General features: G+C 37.6%; 1 protein-coding gene across 5 annotated transcripts in view; it reads left to right on the forward strand.

Annotated features, from left to right (window-relative positions):
• The first annotated feature begins 47 nt into the window (after window positions 1-47).
• Window positions 48-21,557, forward strand: part of abch1 (ATP-binding cassette, sub-family H, member 1) — a 39,213-nt gene continuing 17,703 nt past the window's right edge. The window contains exons 1-8 of one of the 5 annotated variants that reach the window (XM_046856318.1): window positions 78-207; window positions 300-355; window positions 9,012-9,163; window positions 12,655-12,814; window positions 13,720-13,874; window positions 18,361-18,468; window positions 19,685-19,778; window positions 21,339-21,413. In XM_046856318.1, the coding sequence (XP_046712274.1) occupies window positions 353-355; window positions 9,012-9,163; window positions 12,655-12,814; window positions 13,720-13,874; window positions 18,361-18,468; window positions 19,685-19,778; window positions 21,339-21,413 (747 nt within the window). In that variant the 5' untranslated portion in view covers window positions 78-207; window positions 300-352. Of the gene's footprint in view, window positions 208-299; window positions 356-3,571; window positions 3,704-3,744; window positions 4,911-6,125; window positions 6,198-9,011; window positions 9,164-12,654; window positions 12,815-13,719; window positions 13,875-18,360; window positions 18,469-19,684; window positions 19,779-21,338; window positions 21,414-21,557 lie in introns of those variants that run through there. The other 4 variants (XM_046856319.1, XM_046856321.1, XM_046856316.1 and 1 more) reach the window with 4 other exon arrangements.

Consider the following 21,557-nt stretch of genomic DNA (forward strand, 5'->3'; position numbering starts at 1 on the left):
AGTACAGAAGAGTCTTCTGGGTATTTGTGACGTGTGAGACCCAGTTGTGCTGTAATGCGGTTCTGAACGGGTTAACCCGCAAATATGCGCGCGCGCGCACCCACGTTACCGCAACTCCCGGTGAGCTCGCGCGCTTCACCAGCCGTCTTCATGGTCCAGACCGGGGATGCCGAAGCTCTTCACAGGAGCACCGAATTGGAAAAACTGGTAATGTTTTATGGGTTTTTTGCCTTCATTTTTATTTATTTTTTGCTCTTAACAAATCCTGTGGAATAACCGGCCTTCATCATATCTGACAGATATCTACAGACTACTGGAGCCCAGCTGAGATTGCAATCAAACAGGGTCATGCATGGTACAAGATGTACATTATAGCTCACAAACCAGTCTGAGATTTTGGATTATGAATATAATTTCAGACCCTGGTCCTCGGAAAAAAAAGACGCAGGGTATATGCAAGGGATAGGGCGCATTGAGATGGAGCTCTGGATATGGAAAGCCAAAGGTGTCAAAAATTAGATTAGAATTAGATTTTGAGTTTGGTTACTGGGAGAGGTGGTAGCTCAGTGGTTAAGGCATTGGAAACAGACAAATTCAAATCCCAGCACCACCAATCAGAACCAGGTTTATTGGCCACATGGATTTTGGTTCCAAATGTTGGTTACTCTAAAAAAAAAAAAAAAAAAAAAAACAGACATAAATAACACTACACATTAATGCGTCCTCTCAAGTTTTCCTCCTCGTACCCTCTCAGGGAGTTTTTATCCTTTGCGACAGTCGCCTCTGACTCATTGATTAGAGAAAAACTTTTCGACACAAAGCTATACATTGCAAATAAAATGGAATTGAATAGAATTTGACACGAGCTTCACAATCTTGTCGTATATCGTGTATAAAGCAGCTATGTGAAGTTTATAAACTCGTGTGCGTACAGACTTCTGCCTCGTATTTATTTATATACAACCACAATCTGTGTAAAGACTTTGAGTGCAATTCAAAAATATTTAAATATACAATACCTTCATATTTGAATGGATCACTAATGTTTACATTTTTAATACTTTTATTGTTATGCACCTGAGGGACAAACTTAATTTTGTTGTACCCTTTGCAATGACACAAAAGAATTCTATTCTATTTTATTTATAGCAATAGCTATCTTCCTGTAACCTTTCAACAGTAATCCTTTATTGGATGTCGTAGACCAGCGGTCCCCAACCTTTTGCGCCACGGACCGGTTTAATGTCAGACAATGTTTTCAGAGACTGGCCTTTAAGGTGTGGCGGATAAATACAACAAAATAAAATGAAACAACCCGCATAAAAACTGTTATTTTCTAAATATAATAATAAACGTGAATCCACTGTGTTGTTTTTTTGTACATTTTGCTCGCTTGCGGGTTTGAATTTAGCGGTAATGTATAATGTGTTAGCGGCTGGAGCCCCTTTAAGAAGGTAGCGGATGTAGGTAAGACATGTGACCGAGGCATCATGACATGCATCATGAGTGAGTCATAGACAGATATGGTGGAGAGAATCCGGCAATTTTCCAAAATAAAACATCGTTCAGAATCAGATAATAAATAAAATGGAAATAATGTAAGTTATGTATTCTTTCTGTGCGGCCCGGTACCAATTGACCCACGGACCACTGTCCTAGGGGATCAGTGCAGGGGTTCATATTCCAGGGGCTGTGGTGTGGTGTGGGGCCGAGCAGGGAGTGGTGTTGGTAGGGCAGAGCAGGGAGTGGGTTCACATTTTCCACTCTTATGTTATGTTTTTTTATGTAGGGACTAGCATGTTAGTTTTGTGTAGTTTTGTGTTAATTTTGTTAAATTATGTTGTCTGATGTAGCACCTTATTTCTGGGGGAACGTTGTTTTGTTTCACTGTGTACTGTAATGTATATCAGTGGTCCCCAACAGTTTTAGTGTATCTTCTAAAGGAACAATCTTATAAATATAAAAAATTTATATATTTTAGAGAAGTCAATGTGCAGCTTGTACAGCAGTACAGATTTACTGTCCTCCAAAAATAACTCAACATACAGCCATTACTGTCAAAACAGCTGGCAACAAAAGTGAGAACACCCAAGTGAACATGTCTAAAGTGTCAGTATTTTGTGTGAGCACCATCGTTATGTAGCACTTAACATTAATCCTCCTGGGCATGGAATTCACCAGAGCTGCACAGGTTGTCGTTGGAATCCTCTTCCACTCCTCCATGATGACATCACAGAACCGCTGCAAGTTAGACACATGACGCTTTAACACCTTCCGCTTAAAGATTCCCACAGGTGCTCAATGGAGTTCATGTCAGGAGACATATTTGGCCACTCCTTTGCCTTCAGCAAGGCAGTTGTAATCTTAGTGTGTTTGGAGTCATTTTCATGTTGGAAATCTGCCATTTGGCTCAGTTTCTCATAGGAGGGCATCATGTTCTGCTTCAGAATGTCACAGTACATGTTGGATTCCATGTTAATAATAATAATAAACCACAGCTCACCTGTACCAGCAGCACACATGCAGTCCCAGTCCATGATTCTACCACCAGCAGGATTGGCTCTTAGTTTCATCAGACCACAGGACATGGTTCCAGTAATTCATGATCTTGGACAGGTCGTCTTCAGCAAACTGTTTGCAGGCTTTCTTGTGAGCCAACTCCAGAAGAGTTTTCCTTCTGGATTGAAGGCCATGCAGACCGACTTGTTGCAGTGTGGCGCATATGGTCTGAGCACTGACAAGTGGACCTTCTGCTTCTGCAACCTCTAAAGCGATGCTGCAGCACTCGTGTCTGTTTTTTGAAGCAGCTTCTGCACCTGATGCACGGCATGAGGTCTGTTCTGAGTGGAACCCGTCTTGAAAAACCTCTGTATGACCCTGACCACTGTACTGTAACTCAGTTTCAGGGTGATACTGATCTTCTTATAGCCTCGGCCGTCTTTGTGGAGAGCAATAATTCAAATTCTCAAATCCTCAGAGAATATTTGCCATGGGGTGCATGTTAAATATCCAGTGGTCAAATTTTAACTGCTCTAATACAAGGTACATACATTTGTATGGTTCTGTCAAGCAGACAAAAACATGAACGTGATGAACAGGACATGTCTCTGCATGGTTAAAGAACGTACAGCTGTTATCACTTACGGTGTACTCATTTTTGTTGCCAGCTATTTTGACATTAATGGCTGTATGTTGCGTTATTTTCAGAGGACAGTACCAGGCCACTTTTAAAAAAATGTATTTAACACCCGTGAAAGTCGATTAAATGCAAATAAAATGAAACATGTAAAGTGTTGATACTTTTTGTGTAGATTGGTAACAAATGATCCACAGCCCATTGCCAATCCCCGGCCCTGTGTTATGGGACCCTTGCTGTATATGATTGAATTGGCAATGAAAGCCTACTTGACATGATTCACGGATTTCACAGGATTATGGCCTCGATGGCTTACCATGATGAAAACACGAGCAGAGGGACATCGTAAACGCCAAATCAGAATGCAAGATTCAGGAAATATTTGCATATCATTAAAGGAGTTAAAAACTGATCGTGCTTCCTTGTCAGTGCGGTGCGCGCGCTGTGCTCGAGGCCACGAGTTAGTGGCTTGTAGTTTTCTTTTTTATTAATTCTTTCATTTATTGATTTTCTTAATTATTTACTTTTTTTTGGGTAAAAAATCGAGAGAGGGCTGCGCTTATGCAGGTACTGTAACTCACCGATTTAATGCATTGGATCAGGACAGGAACAGTTTTAATTAATAGAAAAATTGCATTGCATTTCTTTCTAAAGATGCCCTTCTGTAGTGCATGTGTAAAGGGAGATGTTTGGGATGAAGACATTAAGTTATAAAGTTTAATTAGAGACTATGTTTGAGAGACAGAGCATTAAGAGTAAACATCTGCACAATCTGAAAATAAAATCTGCAATAATGTGGTTAATACTGTACATGGTGAAGTCTTGATTCTGATTGGTCAAAAGGTTGAGCTGTGATTATTTTTTATGGAAGGAGTCTCCAGTGTCAGCAACATTGTAACAGTGGCAGGTAAAAGGTTTAGTCTCTGGATTACTCCTGGGAAGGTTGGGGTTCAAGCCCCAGCACTAGGGATGGTAAGATTCACAGATTTGCAGATAAATGTGAATGATATGATGCATCTATTAAAAAAAATGTGCATTGGAAATCAATTTTGCATCTGTAAAAAATCCCATTGATTTATATATAATTAATTGTAGATGTGCTATACGTTTATTATGAAGAGTATTACAATTTGTGACCAATAATTTATATCGATTTCTTAAGCTCATTCTCTCAGCACTGCTACTACTTGAATACGATTGATCACAAGATACAGATTAACATGGCAGAGGTAGAGCTGCATCTTCCAGTAGACAGAACAGTAAAAGTCTGGTTTTATTTCATCTTTTGATTGTATTTTTGTTTTGCGCTACAAAGGCCTATTTGTAAAAGGGGCTGTGTGTTAGAAATTGGAAGAAAACGAAGTAAATTGACGATTTGCTGTCTGTCTGAACCAAAGCAAACTATTTGTACCATATTGAATTTGCGTAACATCGTATTTTTTGCATTGCATTATATTGCATTGAATTGAATCGAAATCAGATCGAGCTGCATTGTAATAGGGGTGAATCATATCGTATAGCATGAATCGCATTGCCCTCGGTTATGGACATGGACATCCCTACCCAGCACTGCCATGCTGCACCTGTTGGGCCCTCAAGCAGGGCTCTTAACCCTCTCTAGGTGCTGTAACATGTAAAGTAAAATCCTCTCTTTTTTCCACCAAAATAAAGTCTTCAGAACAGAAATGTTTCCACTTTCCAATTAACATCACCAATTTAACAAGATTACCATCTTACAGACATCAGATAAAGGCCTGTTTATCTCTGCTACAATGTGAGTGATAACAGAAACCATTATTCCAAATGCTCCACAACATAAATAGGCTGTTGGTTTAAAAGTACAGCATTTGATGAATTAAAGAATTGGGAATTGTATTGAAGGAAGGAGAATAAAACATTTCTGAATGTTCAGTGAACAGTGTGTTGGAACGCATCTTTGATTGCTTTACATTTACGGATTTGGCCGACACCAGACACCAGAGCAACTTAAAATTATATAATTTATACACTTGAGCTGTTGAGGGTTAAGGGCCTTGGGGGTGCTAGGATTTGAACTAACGACCTTCTGATTAAAAGTCTAACGTCTTAACACACTTGTGAATGAATGAAAGAAATGTATTTAAATGTTTTGAAAGGAGTGGGTGCTGAACTCTGAGGTCAGTAATTGGCAGCTATTGTATTACCATGTGTAATCATGAGGTCGTATTTGTATCAGTAATCAGTAATTGGTATAAATGACAATGAAAATTCTTCTTGAAGCACATTAACATTCATATGAAGGTGCCTACACCATGCAGACACCTGCAGAGCTTTTCAGATTTAACCATTTATCTAGATTTATTGAGGACCTTCCTGACTGTTGTATTGGTTTGATTTTTCTACATGTCTCAATTTGTCCCACATGCAGCTCTCTGGTCATCGTTGTTTGAACTTTTTCAACAAGAGCTGTCTTTACAACTGGGCTTAAAATATCAATGCAACAAGGAAACACCTGTCAGTCAAATAGGCAGGTAGAAAAGAAAACGTGTCATGTTATTTAACACATCTTGGTGTCAAGAAACGAAAGTGGATTAATTATCTAATATTTATCTTTCAATCTCAAGCGTATAGCAAAAACAAATAGCCTAGTTGTTCCAATACTTTCAGATAAGAGCTGATCGACCCGGTAATGCCTTATTATATTGAGGTCACATGTTGCAGTCATGAATGATGTAAATGTAATCTACTACTTAATGTGCTCTGGAACATCATATGTAAATATGTGGCCTCCGGTTAATTTATTTAGCAGGTAGTAGCAAATAAAATGGTGACACAGATTGTTGATATTGATTGATGTTGACACGCTTAAGGTTATGTTGGTTTTTCTCCCTCTGTCTCACTCAGTATATTATTCCATTATTCATTTTTTTTTTTTTTTTTCTTATTATTTTTAATTAAGAAAATCTAAATATATTTAAGAACACTTTTGAAATCCGCGCATGCTATTCAGATTTGACAATGCCGCAAACAAAAGGAAAAGAAGAAGAACGCCTGGCAGGCAAGCATTGTGGGACCGAGACACGTAAGTCTCAATTTTTTCGACTTACGAACACTTTTCCGGTCCCTATCTATTTCAGGTATATATCATCGGCTACCTGTATGTGTATGTGTATATATATATATATATATATATATATATATATATATATATATATATATATATATATATATATACAGTACAGACCAAAAGTTTGGACACACCTTCTCATTCAAAGAGTTTTCATTTTCATGACTATGAAAATTGTAGATTCACACTGAAGGCATCAAAACTATGAATGGAATTATGGAATTATGGAATTACATACATAACAAAAAAGTGTGAAACAACTGAAAAATGTCATATTGTAGGTTCTTCAAAGTAGCCACCTTTTGCTTTGATTACTGCTTTGCACACTCTTGGCATTCTCTTGATGAGCTTCAAGAGGTAGTCACCTGAAATGGTCTTCCAACAGTCTTGAAGGAGTTCCCCGAGAGATGCTTGGCACTTGTTGGCCCTTTTGCCTTCACTCTGCGGTCCAGCTCACCCCTAAACCATCTCGATTGGGTTCAGGTCCGGTGACTGTGGAGGCCAGGTCATCTGGCGCAGCACCCCATCACTTTCCTTCTTGGTCAAATAGCTCTTGATGCCTTCAGTGTGACTCTACAATTTTCATAGTCATGAAAATAAAGAAAACTCTTTGAATGAGAAGGTGTGTCCAAACTTTTGGTCTGTACTATATATATATATATATATATATATATATATATATATATATATATATATATATATATATATATATTTATATGTTGTTTTATATAACATTTTGGTTAAAAAATTAAACAATATGCAGCATGTGACTTTAGAACATCTGTATATACTTTAGGTAAAAAAGAGTTGTTGTAGAAAGCAAAAACAAAAAAAAATCTACATTATCGAAATAAAAAAATTCTATTATTCTCAATGATATTCTCTTAGACTGTAATACCGTAAGACTTGTACACAGTTAGTCCTCGTTTACTTTTAGAATATCCTCCACTCTTCTGGTCTGGGAAGATGTTCCACCAGATTTTGGAGGATTCTTGAGGAGATTTGTGCTTATTCAGCAACATGTAGGTGATGTGAGGACGCCTGGGGTGCAATCAGTGTTCCAATTCCAGAAGGGTTGAGATCAGAACACAATTGCACGCTTTGAGTTCTTTCACACCAACCCATGTAAAGCATATCTTCATGGAGCTGGCTTTGTGCATGGGGTCATTATCGTGCTTGAACAGCTTTGGGTCTCCTAGTTCTAGCTCCTAGTTGTGTCTACTTGTGCCTGCAACTTTGTGGTAACAGTTTGGGGAGGAGCTACACATGGCTGGAAAAGTCTCCATACTTTAATCCATATAATGTATTTAGATATGTATTTATATGGTATGACTTAATGATAATAACATAGTTACGGATTTGTTACAGGGTTTATTACATATTGAACAATCAAAATGGAGACTTCAACTGTCCATTGACACGATTCTTTCTTGTTCTTTGTGTGATTGTGTGCACCATTGAGTTCAGTGCAGAAGCTTTTTAGTATACAGTATACTGAATTGAATTTATTGTGCAGACATAAACATCATGTAGGTGTTTAGTAATGCAGAGTTTTTGGCATGTCTATGTGCAGAACCAGTTTGCTCACTGACAGAGTCACTCAGAGAAAATGCAGTCAGCTGAAATGCAGTGCACGTGATTTCTGAGGACTGCATTGTAAAGAATTCGATCGTTTGAATGCAGTGGAGGTTATGTGATGTCAGAGTCACGAACTCCAAACTCTCCTCAAAATATATAATGTACAAAATAAGAAACATTAAAAACGTTTAGAAGCCTGTTAGAGAAGTGAAGAAAAGAGTTCAGGCAGGGTGGAGTGGGTGGAGAAGAGTGATAGCAGGAGTGATTTGTGATAGAAGAGTATCTGTGAGAGTGAAAGGGAAAGTTTATAGACTGTGGTGAGACCTGAGATGTTGTATGGATTAAAGACTGTGGCATTGAGTAAAAGACAGGAGGTGGAGCTGGAGGTAGCAGAGCTGAAGATGTTGAGGTTTTCGTTGGGAGTGACGACGATGGACAGGATTAGAAATGAGTTTATTAGAGAGACAGTGCATGTAGGACGTTTTGGAGACAAGGTGAGGGAGGTGAGATTGAGATGGTTTGGACATGTGCAGAGGAGGGACATGGGGTATATCAGTAGGAGAATGCTGAGGATGGAGACACCAGGAAGGAGGAAAAGAGGAAGACCAAGGAGAAGGTTTATGGATGTGGTGAGGGAAGACATGCAGGTGGTTGGTTCGAAAGAGGCAGATGTAGAGATCAGGGGGGTATGGAGACAGGGGGGTATGGAGACGGATGATCCACTGTGGTGACCCTTAATGACAGCCGAAAGAAGAAGAAGAAGAGAAACGTTTAGAAGCCTCATTGGAGCTCATTAAAACAGTTCTCGAACAACATTAATAAATGTATCATAATAAACTGTAGTTACCATGGCAATGAATTCATTCTTAATTCTGATTGGTCGTAATTGTTTTATGTTAAATAAGAGATCCAGCTATGAGGCAAATCACAAGTTTGTAATATGTTCCTTGTTCTAATATGGTGATTTTGTTTTTGTTGTTTTTCTTTGACAAGATGTGTATTTAGCGTTTTTGGAAGGAGTCTAAGTGTCGGTGCTTTATAACATCTGACAGGAAACATTTTCCTGAACAAAGGAATTTATTTTTCAAAGGTTGAAAAGCAGAAGGCACTTTTACTTGTTGTTTCATTTCCCTTGTAAAGTGTTCTCGCTCGTCTGCTTGTGTTAATATCTTTTTTATTGTGTTTGTGTAGAGTGGTGGAGAGTGTGAGAAGATGAAGGCGGATCTGGAGGCTTCTGACTTGGAGAGCTGCAGTCCGGCGATTCAGTGCCGGAATGTGTGTCGTTCCTACGGCAAGCTGCGAGTCCTCAGCAACCTCAACCTGACTGTACCTCAGGGCCAGATGTGAGTACAGCACATTCTCATACGCTTTCTTTCTCTCTCTCTCTCTCTCTCTCTCTCTCTCTCTCTCTCTCTCTCTCTCTCTCTTTCTTTCTCTTACACATAAACATGTGCTTCTCAGACACTTGGGGCGGTCTTAACAATTGCTTAATAGACACAACTCCAGGCACCACTCAGAGTTAAATAACTCATCCACCCTCAGTAACACAAACACATGTCGTGTCTCACACTTCCTGGCCACACAAAAATCTGCAAATAAGCAGAAAAATGTGCACATGTTAAAGGACTCATGTTGGGTTCTCAGATTGTTCATCTCTTCACTGTTTTTAAACTTCACACAGGTTTATATGGGACTTTAACCAACCTACATCCTACATCAATCATGAAGAAATTGGAGATTGTAGTTCATTCTTTTTTTTTTTCTATCTTCTAAGTGTGGAAATAGATCAGATTATCTCTCTGAAGAATTCAGTATCATATAAGTTCATCGTATTTTCTATGTTTACATGACATGTATATTTACCACTGATTACTTTTTGCATTTTGTGTGAAGAAATGTTTTGATTTTCACTATTTAAGGGGACATAACACATATTTTTGGCCAATCTCATGTTAATCCATGTTAACACCTAATCTTAGGATTTATTTATTTATTTTTACTTTGGAGATTTACTTTGGAGTAAAATTATTGGTCAGTATTAATAATTTAATATCAATAGTCTGTACATTTTGGCTGTTCTGGTTTTAGATTTTTATCTGTAGCCGATGGAAGAAAACTTGTGAAAACACTTGGGATTATTATAGAAATTATTTATCGGGTAATTATTATTATTATTTGTATTTTTGCAAAAAACAAATTAGGTAGAAAGATGGTAAAATACGAACCTTTTTTTGGATAACTTTATAGTACTATAAGTTACAAGCACTATACGTATCTATCTATCTAGCTATATATATATATATATATATATATATATATATATATATATATATATATATATATATATATATATATACAGTGCCCTCCACAATTATTGGCACCCCTGTTTAAGATGTGGTCGTGGACTTCAAAAAATTCTCCTTTTTTTTAAAACAACATAGAACCCAAATGCAAAAAAAGAGAAAAATCCAACCTTTCATTTAAGTACATAACTTTGGTGGTAAAAAAAATCATACATTTAGGAAAAAAAAAAAAAACTTGAAATTATGTGTCCCACAATTATTGGCACCCCTAACAATTCCTCTGAAAAATTTAATTGTTTTTTTTTTTTATATATTTTTCTGTAGTTGCTAAGGTTGGTCAGGGTATCTAGGGACTTTTAATTAGTAATTCATGATTTCCTGTTTCCCTGGGGTATAAATATGACGTGACACAGAGGCCTAATTCTCTTACCCATTTGTCAACATGGCAAAGACAAGAGAACACACCATTCAAGTAAGGCAGATGTGTGTCGACCTTCATAAGTCAGGCAATGGCTACAAGAAAATAGCCACTCGCCTTAACTTGCCGGTATCTACAGTCAGAGGAATCATTAAGAAGTTTAAAACAACTGGAACAGTGACAAACAAGGCTGGAAGAGGTCCCAAGTTTATCTTGCCACAACGCACAGTGAGGAGGATGGTAAGAGAAGTAAAAAAATTTCCCAAGCTCACCGTCACAGAATTGCATCAAAGAGTGGCATCTTGGGGTCACAGAGTCTCCAAAACAACCATCAGACGCTCTCTACATGCCAACAAGCTGTTTGGGAGGCATGCAAGGAAAAAGCCTTTTCTCACTAACACTCACAAACGTAAACGCCTGGAGTTTGCTAAGCGGTACTGGGACTTCAACTGGGATCGTGTGCTTTGGTCAGATGAGACTAAGATTGAGCTTTTTGGCAACAAACACTCTAAGTGGGTCTGGCGTAAAACAAAAGATGAGTATGCCGAAAAGCACCTCATGCCCACCGTGAAGTATGGTGGAGGATCTGTGATGCTGTGGGCCTGTTTCTCTTCCAAAGGCCCTGGGAACCTTGTTAGGGTGCATGGCATTATGAACGCTTTGAAGTACCAGGATATTTTAAATAAAAACCTGATGGCCTCTGCCAGAAAGCTGAAGATGGGTCGTCATTGGGTCTTTCAGCAGGATAATGATCCAAAACATGTGGCAAAATCTACACAAAAGTGGTTCAGCAGTCACAAACTCAAGGTCCTCCCATGGCCATCTCAGTCCCCAGACCTCAACCCAATCGAAAACCTGTGGGGCGAGCTAAAGAGAAGAGTGCATAAGAGAGGACCCAGGACACTGGATGATCTAGAAAGATTGTGCAAAGAAGAATGGTCAAAATCCTCTCTCTGTGTTCTCCAATCTTGTGAAATGTTATAGGAGGAGATTAAGTGCTGTCTTGTTGGCAAAAGGAGGTTGTACAAAGTATTAACATCAGGGTGCCAATAATTGTGGCACACATGATTTCAAGTTTTGTTTTTTTTTCTAAATGTGTGATTTTTTTACCACCAAAGTAATGTACTTAAATAAAAGGTTGGATTTTTCTCTTTTTTTGCATTTGGGTTCTATGTTGTTTTAAAAAAAAGGAGAATTTTTGAAGTCCACGACCACATCTTAAACAGGGGTGCCAATAATTGTGGAGGGCACTATATATATATATATATATATATATATATATATATATATATATATATATATATATATTTTTTTTTTTTTTGTTTGTTTGTTTTTTTCTTTTTTTCTTTAAAAAAAAGTATTGGGTCACCTGGTCATTAATATGGTATGTGACTTTAGAGCGTTGCATTCCACAGTTAGTCCCAATATGCTCTTATAATTCCCTCCACTCTTCTGGGAAGATGTTCCACTAGATTTTGGAGTGTGCTTATGGAGATTTGTGTTCATCAGCCACAAAAATATTATAAAAGTCAGGTACTGATGTAGGTGAGGAAACCTGGGGTGCAGTCAGCGTTCACATTCATCCCAAAGGTATTCAGTAGGAATGAGATCAGAGCTCAATAGCAGGACACTCAAGATCTTCCTCTCCAAAGCATGTAAACCAGATCTTAAAGGAGCTCACTTTGTGCACAGGGGCATTGCCATGCTGGAACAGGTTTGGGTTTCCAAATTCAAATGAAGGCAAAATTTTATTATAGGGCATCTAATGACGTTGTGTACAATCGAGTGCCTCCAGATTTGTGGTAACAGTTTGGAAAAGAACCACATACAAGGACAAGGCAATTCATACATACGGGTGAAAAAGACATTACAATAACAAGACACACAGAGATGAATAAGGAACTAAACCAGACACAAAACAGCACTTTCAGCATATCATAGAGACACGAGTGACAATCAGGAGTGAAGCAAGATCAACACAGAGAAAAAGCCCTGACGATCGCTTTATATGCAGAGAACATAAATTCATGATCTTAACACTTTTCACCAATAAATCTCATTAGTATGAGTTTTACTTTAATATTTATACTAAATTACTTCCTGTGTTTATCAGTTATGGCTTGCTTGGCCCGAGTGGTTGTGGGAAGACCACTCTGCTGAAGTGCATCGTGGGAACTCTGAAGATCTCTCGAGGTAACATTAATGTCCTCGGGAAGCCGCCGGCATTTCCCGGACACGAGGTGCCTGGAAAAATGGTGGGATACATGCCACAGGTGGGACCATCACTACACAAAAAATACACATTTATTCTTTACTGCTTCAATGCTTTTTTTCTTTCTAGCTCATGCTAATTCTTAAAAAAAAAATTATAACTGCAAAGTTCAAACTACACACTTAATTATGTACCAATTATTAATTAATAGTCATAATTTAGACGGATGATTCGCTGTGGGGACCCTTAACAGGAGCAGACGAAAGAAGAAGTAGTGGAAGAACTTGATAAGCAATTAGTTTTGCTAGACTGTTAATAATTGCTGCCCAGTTCCTCAGGATTTAAAGGCAGATGGCTGTTGGTTCAGTTCCTCACATCAGTTACTCATTACTCATTGAAAACTTAACCACCTGCATTTAGATTTAAATTGAATTGAATTTTTTTTTTTGGATTACAGAATCTTTGATGAGGCCTTGCGTTCTTTTTTTTTTTAAATTAGCATTAGCACTATTATTAACCTTAACATACTCCTTACTTCTTTTTACTCCTCACATACGGCCTTTAACCCCACACACCAGGCTCCTATTACTATAATCTAATTTAAGTTTTGTCCTGATGGTGTTGCTGGAGTTTAGCGCTATAGTGAAGTCTTCTCGATAGTCTTGATCTCTATAATTAAGCAACACGTATTAATGATACCTTGTAATCAGTTTGATGGGATAATGAGTATAATCCTTTGTCAGATCAAAGCCACTAATTTTTTAAGTGCCTCAATGTCAGTGTTAATTCAATTTATGATAATAGCAGATTATCTTTCAATGACCCCTCTGTAGCTTCTGTAGCTGTTTGAGTAGTACATAGATCATAAAAACAAATACAAGATATGTATTACTGACTAGTCTAAACTAGTGTAAAAGATTGTGTGTGTGTTGTAACTTGTACTATCTGTTGTTTCCCTTTTGGCAGGACCTAGCTTTATATAATGAGTTTACCATCAGCGATACACTCTGGTTCTTTGGTCGAATCCACGGCCTCTCATCCAAAGAGACGCGGGACAGAATGAAGTTCCTCATTGAATTTCTGGACTTGCCGCAGAAGAATAGACTCGTCAGAAACCTCAGGTGCAAACGATTTGTTGATTCAGATTCATTCTGTTCAGTTTAGGGTATTAAAGTTTGTGAATTAAAAGGTTTGTGTGAGTCTCAGGAAAGGGTTCTTTTCTTTACGCATGTTTGTTTTGTTCATTTTAAAACTGCAAGAACAATCCACATTTCTCAAAATTCATTCAAAATTGTTTTTGATAGTAATTTTATATTCTAATATATGAGGTTTAGAACACAATGCCAATCTGTGATCTGTAATTACACTGGTGCAATGAATTAAATATCCATATGTCTCTACTTGGCTTTTATCTAACAAACCTACCCACCTAAATACCCACTAATAAACCTACTTATCTCGCCACCATCCAACCTACCTACCTACATACTTACCAAACATCTTCCCAATGTCCTGCCCTACCTAATCTATCTACATAACCTCCAAACAACCTGTCCATCTACCAACAAACATACTGTATCTATAATCCACATACCAACCCACTAAAAACTTACTTACACAGCATCATACCTATCAACCAACCTAACTAACTACCCACCTATATACCCATCAACCAACCAGTCAGCTTACCGATTTACCATTCTACATACCAACCAAGCACCCAACCTTACCTACTGACCCACTAGCATACCCACAAACCAACCAACCGACCTACTGGTCCACCAACATACTCATTAACTAACCTACCTACCCACCCACATACTGACCCACCAACCTTCTTACCCATCTACATATAAATCTGAAACATCATGCCTCTCTTTTGTATGAAGTTGATTGGTTTCCATCAGAATGAATGCTGAGAGACTGTAGAAACACCCGTAATATCCACCTCTCTGAATTTTCGGACACAGGCCAATCAAAGGCTTTGACTTGATGTGTTCAAAAACTTAAGTTTGGATCTGATCAATTCGGTATATGCTTATTTTTATTTATTTTTTAAACAGATTTCGTTCAGACATTTTTCTTCCCTTCACCTGTTAAGTTGTTATTATTGAATTATTTACGCTGTAGCTGAAAGACAAGTTGCGTAGAACACACCTGGCAGCTTCAGTGATACACACCCAGGATTTTTCAGTGACTTACAAATGACAATTAAAGCCTGCAAGTGAAACCGAAAGATCCTCAAACACACAAGAGGCTTCGGTGTTTGAACGCATATGCAAAATCTCTTCATTTGTGTTTAATCCATGGTTCAAAAGAGTCCGAGTCATGCTCATCAAAACGAATACAAATGCTGCATCCAAATTCATTTTCTTATTATTATGCACTAAAACTCTTTTTGTGAGGAAAATTTCATACATTCGAGTGTGAAACGCTTCCTGCCAGAAACACTAGACCATTCAGGGACCTCCGGAAAAACTCATTTTTACATACTGTGATTTGGAGAACAATTATTTTATTTTGGATGCAAGATTATTTTTTTCCAATTCTATCACATTTGCCAATTCCCACCCATAAGATCATTCTATTCATCAACCTGGGGAGGGTGAAGAGACACGTGATGTATGAAGGTGAACATTCAAAGCAAAGTGCTTTTAAAATTCAAAGACACTTATGATTTATTTGTGTTTTTTTTTTTTCAATTAATTAATGGTAAAAAGTGTTTGAAATCCCTTCTATTTAGAGATCAAACAGTTCTGCTCTCTTGGCATTCCAAATGGCAAACAACGAACAGAGTTCATTTTATCAAATGGAGTTCCTAAGATTAAATCCTGACAATGCTGCATCCATCCAGGGCTGTGATACGAGTGGGCTGAAGTGACCGTGTTCTCTGGGTGTGACAGTTTCATAGATTCGTAACAGACGGGATGTTTATTATTTGTTCTTTGATCTTTATGCAATGTTTTGTTCACGTTTTTACTTCACACTATACTGAGCTATGATCCTGAAACAGAATCCTGACTTCTTCTTTCAAATGAACACATGTTGTCCTAATATAAAAACAGGCCAAAGTTCAAATGCACAACACTATTCTTTATTGAACATGCTTTGTAAATGAAAAGGTAAAAAGATTTGTACCTTTTCGATAGTCCATAAATTTAAGTTTACACACCTAATCCAGTTAGTCTGTTGAAGATCTGACTGTGTGGTCAGTTGTGTTTAGAGTTTTACTGTTTAATCGCTATACACATGATTAGAGTTAAATGTTAGAAATATGTATTTTCATCTAAAGGTTTTAGATCTGCTACTGTTACTGTAAATCCCTTCAATACTTGCCAAGCACACCATATTTAGAAATAGCAGCATGGAACAAAGGCTCATTGTTTGTCTCTGATGCGTGTAACTGTGTGACCTAGTTTGTCCACTGTTTTAGTTGGTTTATTGTCTAGTTGTCAAAGCCAAAGCGACACACTACACTACACTACACCCATCAGCTTCATCATGTCCAATTACCATGTCATCTCACTCACCTTTTACCCTATTTACGTGCATTCCCTGTTTTATTGTAAATCTTTAGATGTATTGGTGTCTGCCACAGTATCACTCATAGTACGTTTGTTCTTCGCATTATAAGCTTCGATGTTGGTTTTGTTAGCGCCTTAGGCGTTAGGTGTCACCTTTTGCATCTGCCTTCATAATCTTTCATAAGCTTTCTAGTCACTGACCTTATTTTATTATAGAATGAATGGAAATATAATTTTAGAAATATGAGATAGCTGTTTGCATTTAATAAGCATGTTTATTAAGGACAAGCCATATGCTGATAATCCAGGGTTGAAAACAGAGGCAGAGAGTGCTTTCAAGGGCAAATAATCCAGAACTAGCTCAAGCAGGCTGAGAAAGAAAGCTCTGAATAGTGCAAAAAACATTTAACTTCCAAATTACCGTATTTTTCGGACTATAAGCCGCTACTTTTTTCCCACATTTTGAACCCTGTGGCTTAAACAACGAAGCGGCTAATTTGTGGATATTTCCTGGGTTTTTCGTGGTTTCACAAACTTCAAGCCAAAAAACTGAACCCCATAACATTAGACCAATTAAATTTCCGAACGGATACGAAACAACGCACCTCACCTGTGTTCTGAGCTGCACGGCATCGGGAGAAAAAACTTCCACCGGTGGCGCACGCCGATGACAAAAGATAAACTCCCCAGAGAAATACAAAAAAAATTGATGTACCAGCTCGAGACGCCGCTGCTAGATGGCGAAGCGAAGCCAGAAAGCGAAGATTGTGACGAAAATTAAGATAAGCAAAAAAGAAAAAGTAAAAATTGGGAAAACTGATTGAATGTGCGAGCAAATTGAGATACGAGCTCGTCCACGGAACGAATTAAACTCGTAGGTCAAGGTACCACTGTAGTTGTGAAAGGAAGGAGGAAGACAGTGAACAATGACTTTCTTGGTCGGCTACTGTTCAGATACAAGCCGTTGTAGCGCGTTGAGTCTGGGTGAAGGAAGAGCTCACTAACTCCAGAACAGAAATCATATAAGCACAGACAGGTTTCCAAAACTCGTGCTTTTTTATTTTTCTTGGCAACATCGTTACGGGTTAGTCAAAGAAACTTAGAAATGAGCATCAGAAAATAATAAAGACATAATCCTCAGTCTCACACGCACACACACGCAGTAATACCGGAAGAATGCAGTGACGTGCTATTCCCAAAATACTGCTCTGCTCCTAAAGGAAGCGCAACATATTTTACCCGTTACACCGTGTGTAACGTGTCTTTCGTTAAAGCCTGTGTAAAGTACATTAGTGTAGACGGCTTATAGACAGGTGTGGCTTATTTATGTTAAAAAAAAAATATTTGTCAAATTCAGTGGGTGCGGCTTATATAAGGGTGCGCTTTATAGTCCGGAAATTATGGTACACAGATGAAATCTGAACTAATGAAGGAAACAAGCCGCAGGTGAGAATAAATAATGGGCATAGCAATAGGAAATAGAAAAAGTGTCTGAAGCATGGTGGGGAAATCAAAAGAGAGAGGGTTGAGTGGCAGATTCAGATTTGCTGTTATTATGGTGGTGCTGTATATTTCATCATTATTGTGTTAGGAATTGTAAAATAAGTGAGTTTTTTCATTGGTTGTGTATGGATTAGTAATTGTTTTATCATTTGTTGTTTTTCGGTTGATTGGCACCGAATTGTTTTGGTTAGTCAGTTGTTAGAAATGTTTTTTTAACTGCTAGTTAATTGATTATTAATTGTTTATTCGTTCACCACTAGAATTTTTTATTGATGATTTTGACAAATATGTTGTTATTTGGTAATTGGATGATGTGTTTATCAATGTAGATAATTGTACGGTAATTCACTCGTCATTTTTTGGCAATTAGGTGATAATTGTTTGATCTTTTGTTAGTAATTAGTTGGTAGTTAATTGTGGTAATATATTTTTTATAAAAATTGATTTTATGCACTGGTGTGTATATATAATGTTTAAACTTGTGCAATTTTTTTTTGCTCAATATTTGTATGTTAAAAAGTCATTATTGGTTGTTGATCGGTTGTTTATTTTTAACTGGTTGCTTTTTGACTATTTGCAGTGGGGGTCAGCGCCGTCGCGTTTCCCTCGGCGCTGCTCTTCTTCAGAACCCGCGTCTCCTCATCCTCGATGAGCCCACAGTAGGAGTGGATCCTGTCCTCAGAGCCAAGTACACACTTCTTTATTCCTCCTTCTCTCTCAGCTTCCCCAATCTCCCCCCCCGCTAACTGTGCAAACTTTGTACCACAATTTTATATCAACACTTCAGAGAATTTTATACTACTTCTGCTTCTCTTTCCTGCTCGCTCATTTCTAAAACTACCAGCTGGTCAGATGCAGAGCTGTAATAAGCAGTAACAAAGGGACAGTTGGTATGCTGTTGTTCAACACTCAATGGCATTTAAATGAAATTTCATTTCAAACTTTATCAGACAAATTTCTCAGTTTTACATACTTTTACATTAATCACTTTAGATGCCAGTACAATCCTCTTCACATTAATCCTCTCTGCTCCTGAAACACCAGAAATCCCCCACGCCTTCATTCTCCTGACCACAAACTCACCAACATCTCATTTTCTCTAATCCTTTTGTAACACATTATAGTTGCTGAGTTCAGTTTAAATCATTGCGAAGAGGGGAATTTTTGGACATGCTAAAGCACACTATTTTGGCACAAAACTAAAATGGGAACAAGTTTTTAGAAAATACGATTGCATAAAATAAGTTAATTTGAAAGGAAAAAAAGCAATACATGGTTATAGAAAGTATTATGGAAATAAAGTATGATTCAGTAAAAGTGATATAAAAATGCATGTTGACTTGCATTCTAGTGAACATCAGTCTTGCAACGCTACCTTGGGAGAATGAACTTGGACGAACAGGGGATATGCATAGATAAAGTTGGAAGCTAATATAGTTTTAATTAAAATACTGGTCTGGAGTGCAGTCAGCATTCACATTCATCCCTATGGTTTTAGTAGAGTTCAGAGGTCAGAGCTGCATAGCAGGCCATTTAAGACCTTCCACTATAACCGATGCAAAGCATATTTTAATGGAGCTGACTTTGGGCACAGGGGCATTGTCAAGCAAGAACAGGTTTGGGTCTCCTAGTTTAGTGAAGGGTCCACAAAAATTGTCCATCTTGTTTGATGGATGCTTGGATAGTATTTAAATGTAATGATGAAAGCAAACAAAACAAATCAAAACGCAGCATTTATTTGATTGTTTACTGAATAAAATTGTAATTGCTGGGATATAAGAATAATAATTTTGGGATGCTGTATAATTACCTTTCAGCAAAAAGCAAAAATAAAAAATTGAAGCAGAATTTTAGTGCTGCTACACTATTTCAGCACCTGAAGTTCACTTGTCTGATGTCTACAGAATATGGCAGCACCTTGTGGAGATTGTGAAAGGTGGAGAAGTGTCTGTCATCATCACTACACACTACATAGAGGAGGCCAGACAAGCCAACATGGTGAGCGCTTACACATTCTTGATCTACCTCATAAATGACATACAGAGAAGTGTGAAACTAATGGTTTGAAAAATTATGTGAGGTCCCTTAAGCAACATTTACCAGGTCATCTGCAAAATAACATAAATGTAAAGATGAAATGCACTCCTCTGGTGCTATATTAGACCAATGAGGGCTGTTAGGAGATGCCCGATTCTTAAAAACCCCTTTTATAGACTGCACAATGAACTTTTTGGTTCATATCTAATTGCCTAACTTTACAGTCTTCCTGTCAGCTCTTCAGATGTCAGAATGTGATTTATGGCATTAACATCGATCTGCCTGTCTGTCTTTCATTTAGCTTGGGTAGATAGTTAGATAGTTAAACCAAATAAGATGAAAAAGTAGCCCACTGAATTAGGCCATTTAGATTAATAAAACGGACTTTGCATTCTTTTCTGTAAATGCAAGTTGCTTTGTCAAAATAGACACACCCACTAAAACAAATTGCATTTAACCGTACACTTATGAGCGTAAATATCAAGTAGGTAATTTGTGTCCTCATAATGTTCATATAACGGTTATAATAGTGTATATAATATAGTAATATAGCCTTAATAGAAAAATACACAATTCACATTTTTTTGCGGTGTCATTTTAGAAATTTGCAAGTTTTTCAATAATTCAAAGATTTGAACACAATTTATGTATAAATAATAAAAAATAATGCTACAAATGTAATGAAATTGTAGGTGCTAATATTCTACATTCATCAGTCTGACTTGGAATGTCTTGAAAGCTACTAGCAATCTTACCCTTTTCTTTTTCCTCTCTTTTACCTACTTTTATCTACTCATTTAAACTCCAATTTTTAGACTTCTGCCATTATTACACTTTGGTTTACTGTAATCCAGCAGCTTTTGCACCATATGGAACATGTAATGCTCAAGTATGGATGACTGTTGTGGTGCCAGGAGATGTTTTTCTTACATCAGACAGTTTGACAGATACTCATTAACCTGTAACCTTTTTTTTTCTTTTGCCTGTTAAAAAGGTTTTCGACACTGGGAAGCGTCATAACACAGTGACATTAGCCATGTGTGTCACTTCTAAAGATAAGGCTTTAAACTGAGATAATAGATCACATGTCCTGAAGGGGAAAATTGCCTACATGCTGGCACTTAAAGCAGCAGCAGTGACAAACAGTCTCAAAACAGTCTTATAGCAGTCTCCAAACAGTCTCTGTTTGGACTATCAGAGGAAGTTTAAACCATAGCCTGGGCACCATAACAATCATTATTCAGGATTCAGGATATATGCTAGCTTATAATACTCCAAAATGCCTACTGCATTGATAATTTTGAATCCATTTTCTGCCAATGTGTTTGAAATTTATTAAAATTAATGCAGTAGGCATATTGGAGTATTATACACTAGGAAATAACCTGAATATACATTCTACTTATAAATGCGCTTCAATGTCTGGGTGATTTAAGACATACTTTTTCTAATGTTATTGCAGAGGTCGTTAAAATCCCACTACACTCTGATGTTACTAATAATGGTGTTAATCATGTTTAGGTGGGGTTAATGAGGAACGGAAGGCTGCTAGCCGAAGCTAATCCAGAGGTGATAATGAAGCAGCACAATGCAGCGGTAAGTTTGTCCTCATAAACACATAAACGAGTACACAAACACAGCTCTTTATCTAGTCTATATATTAGGTACAAGATTAGATTACAAGATATAGAGACATGCATAATTAACTTATATGTGTGTGTGTGTGTGTGTGTGTGTGTG

Source organism: Silurus meridionalis, chromosome 8 (genome assembly GCF_014805685.1).
Source record: "Silurus meridionalis isolate SWU-2019-XX chromosome 8, ASM1480568v1, whole genome shotgun sequence".
Taxonomy (NCBI): Eukaryota; Metazoa; Chordata; class Actinopteri; order Siluriformes; family Siluridae; genus Silurus; species Silurus meridionalis.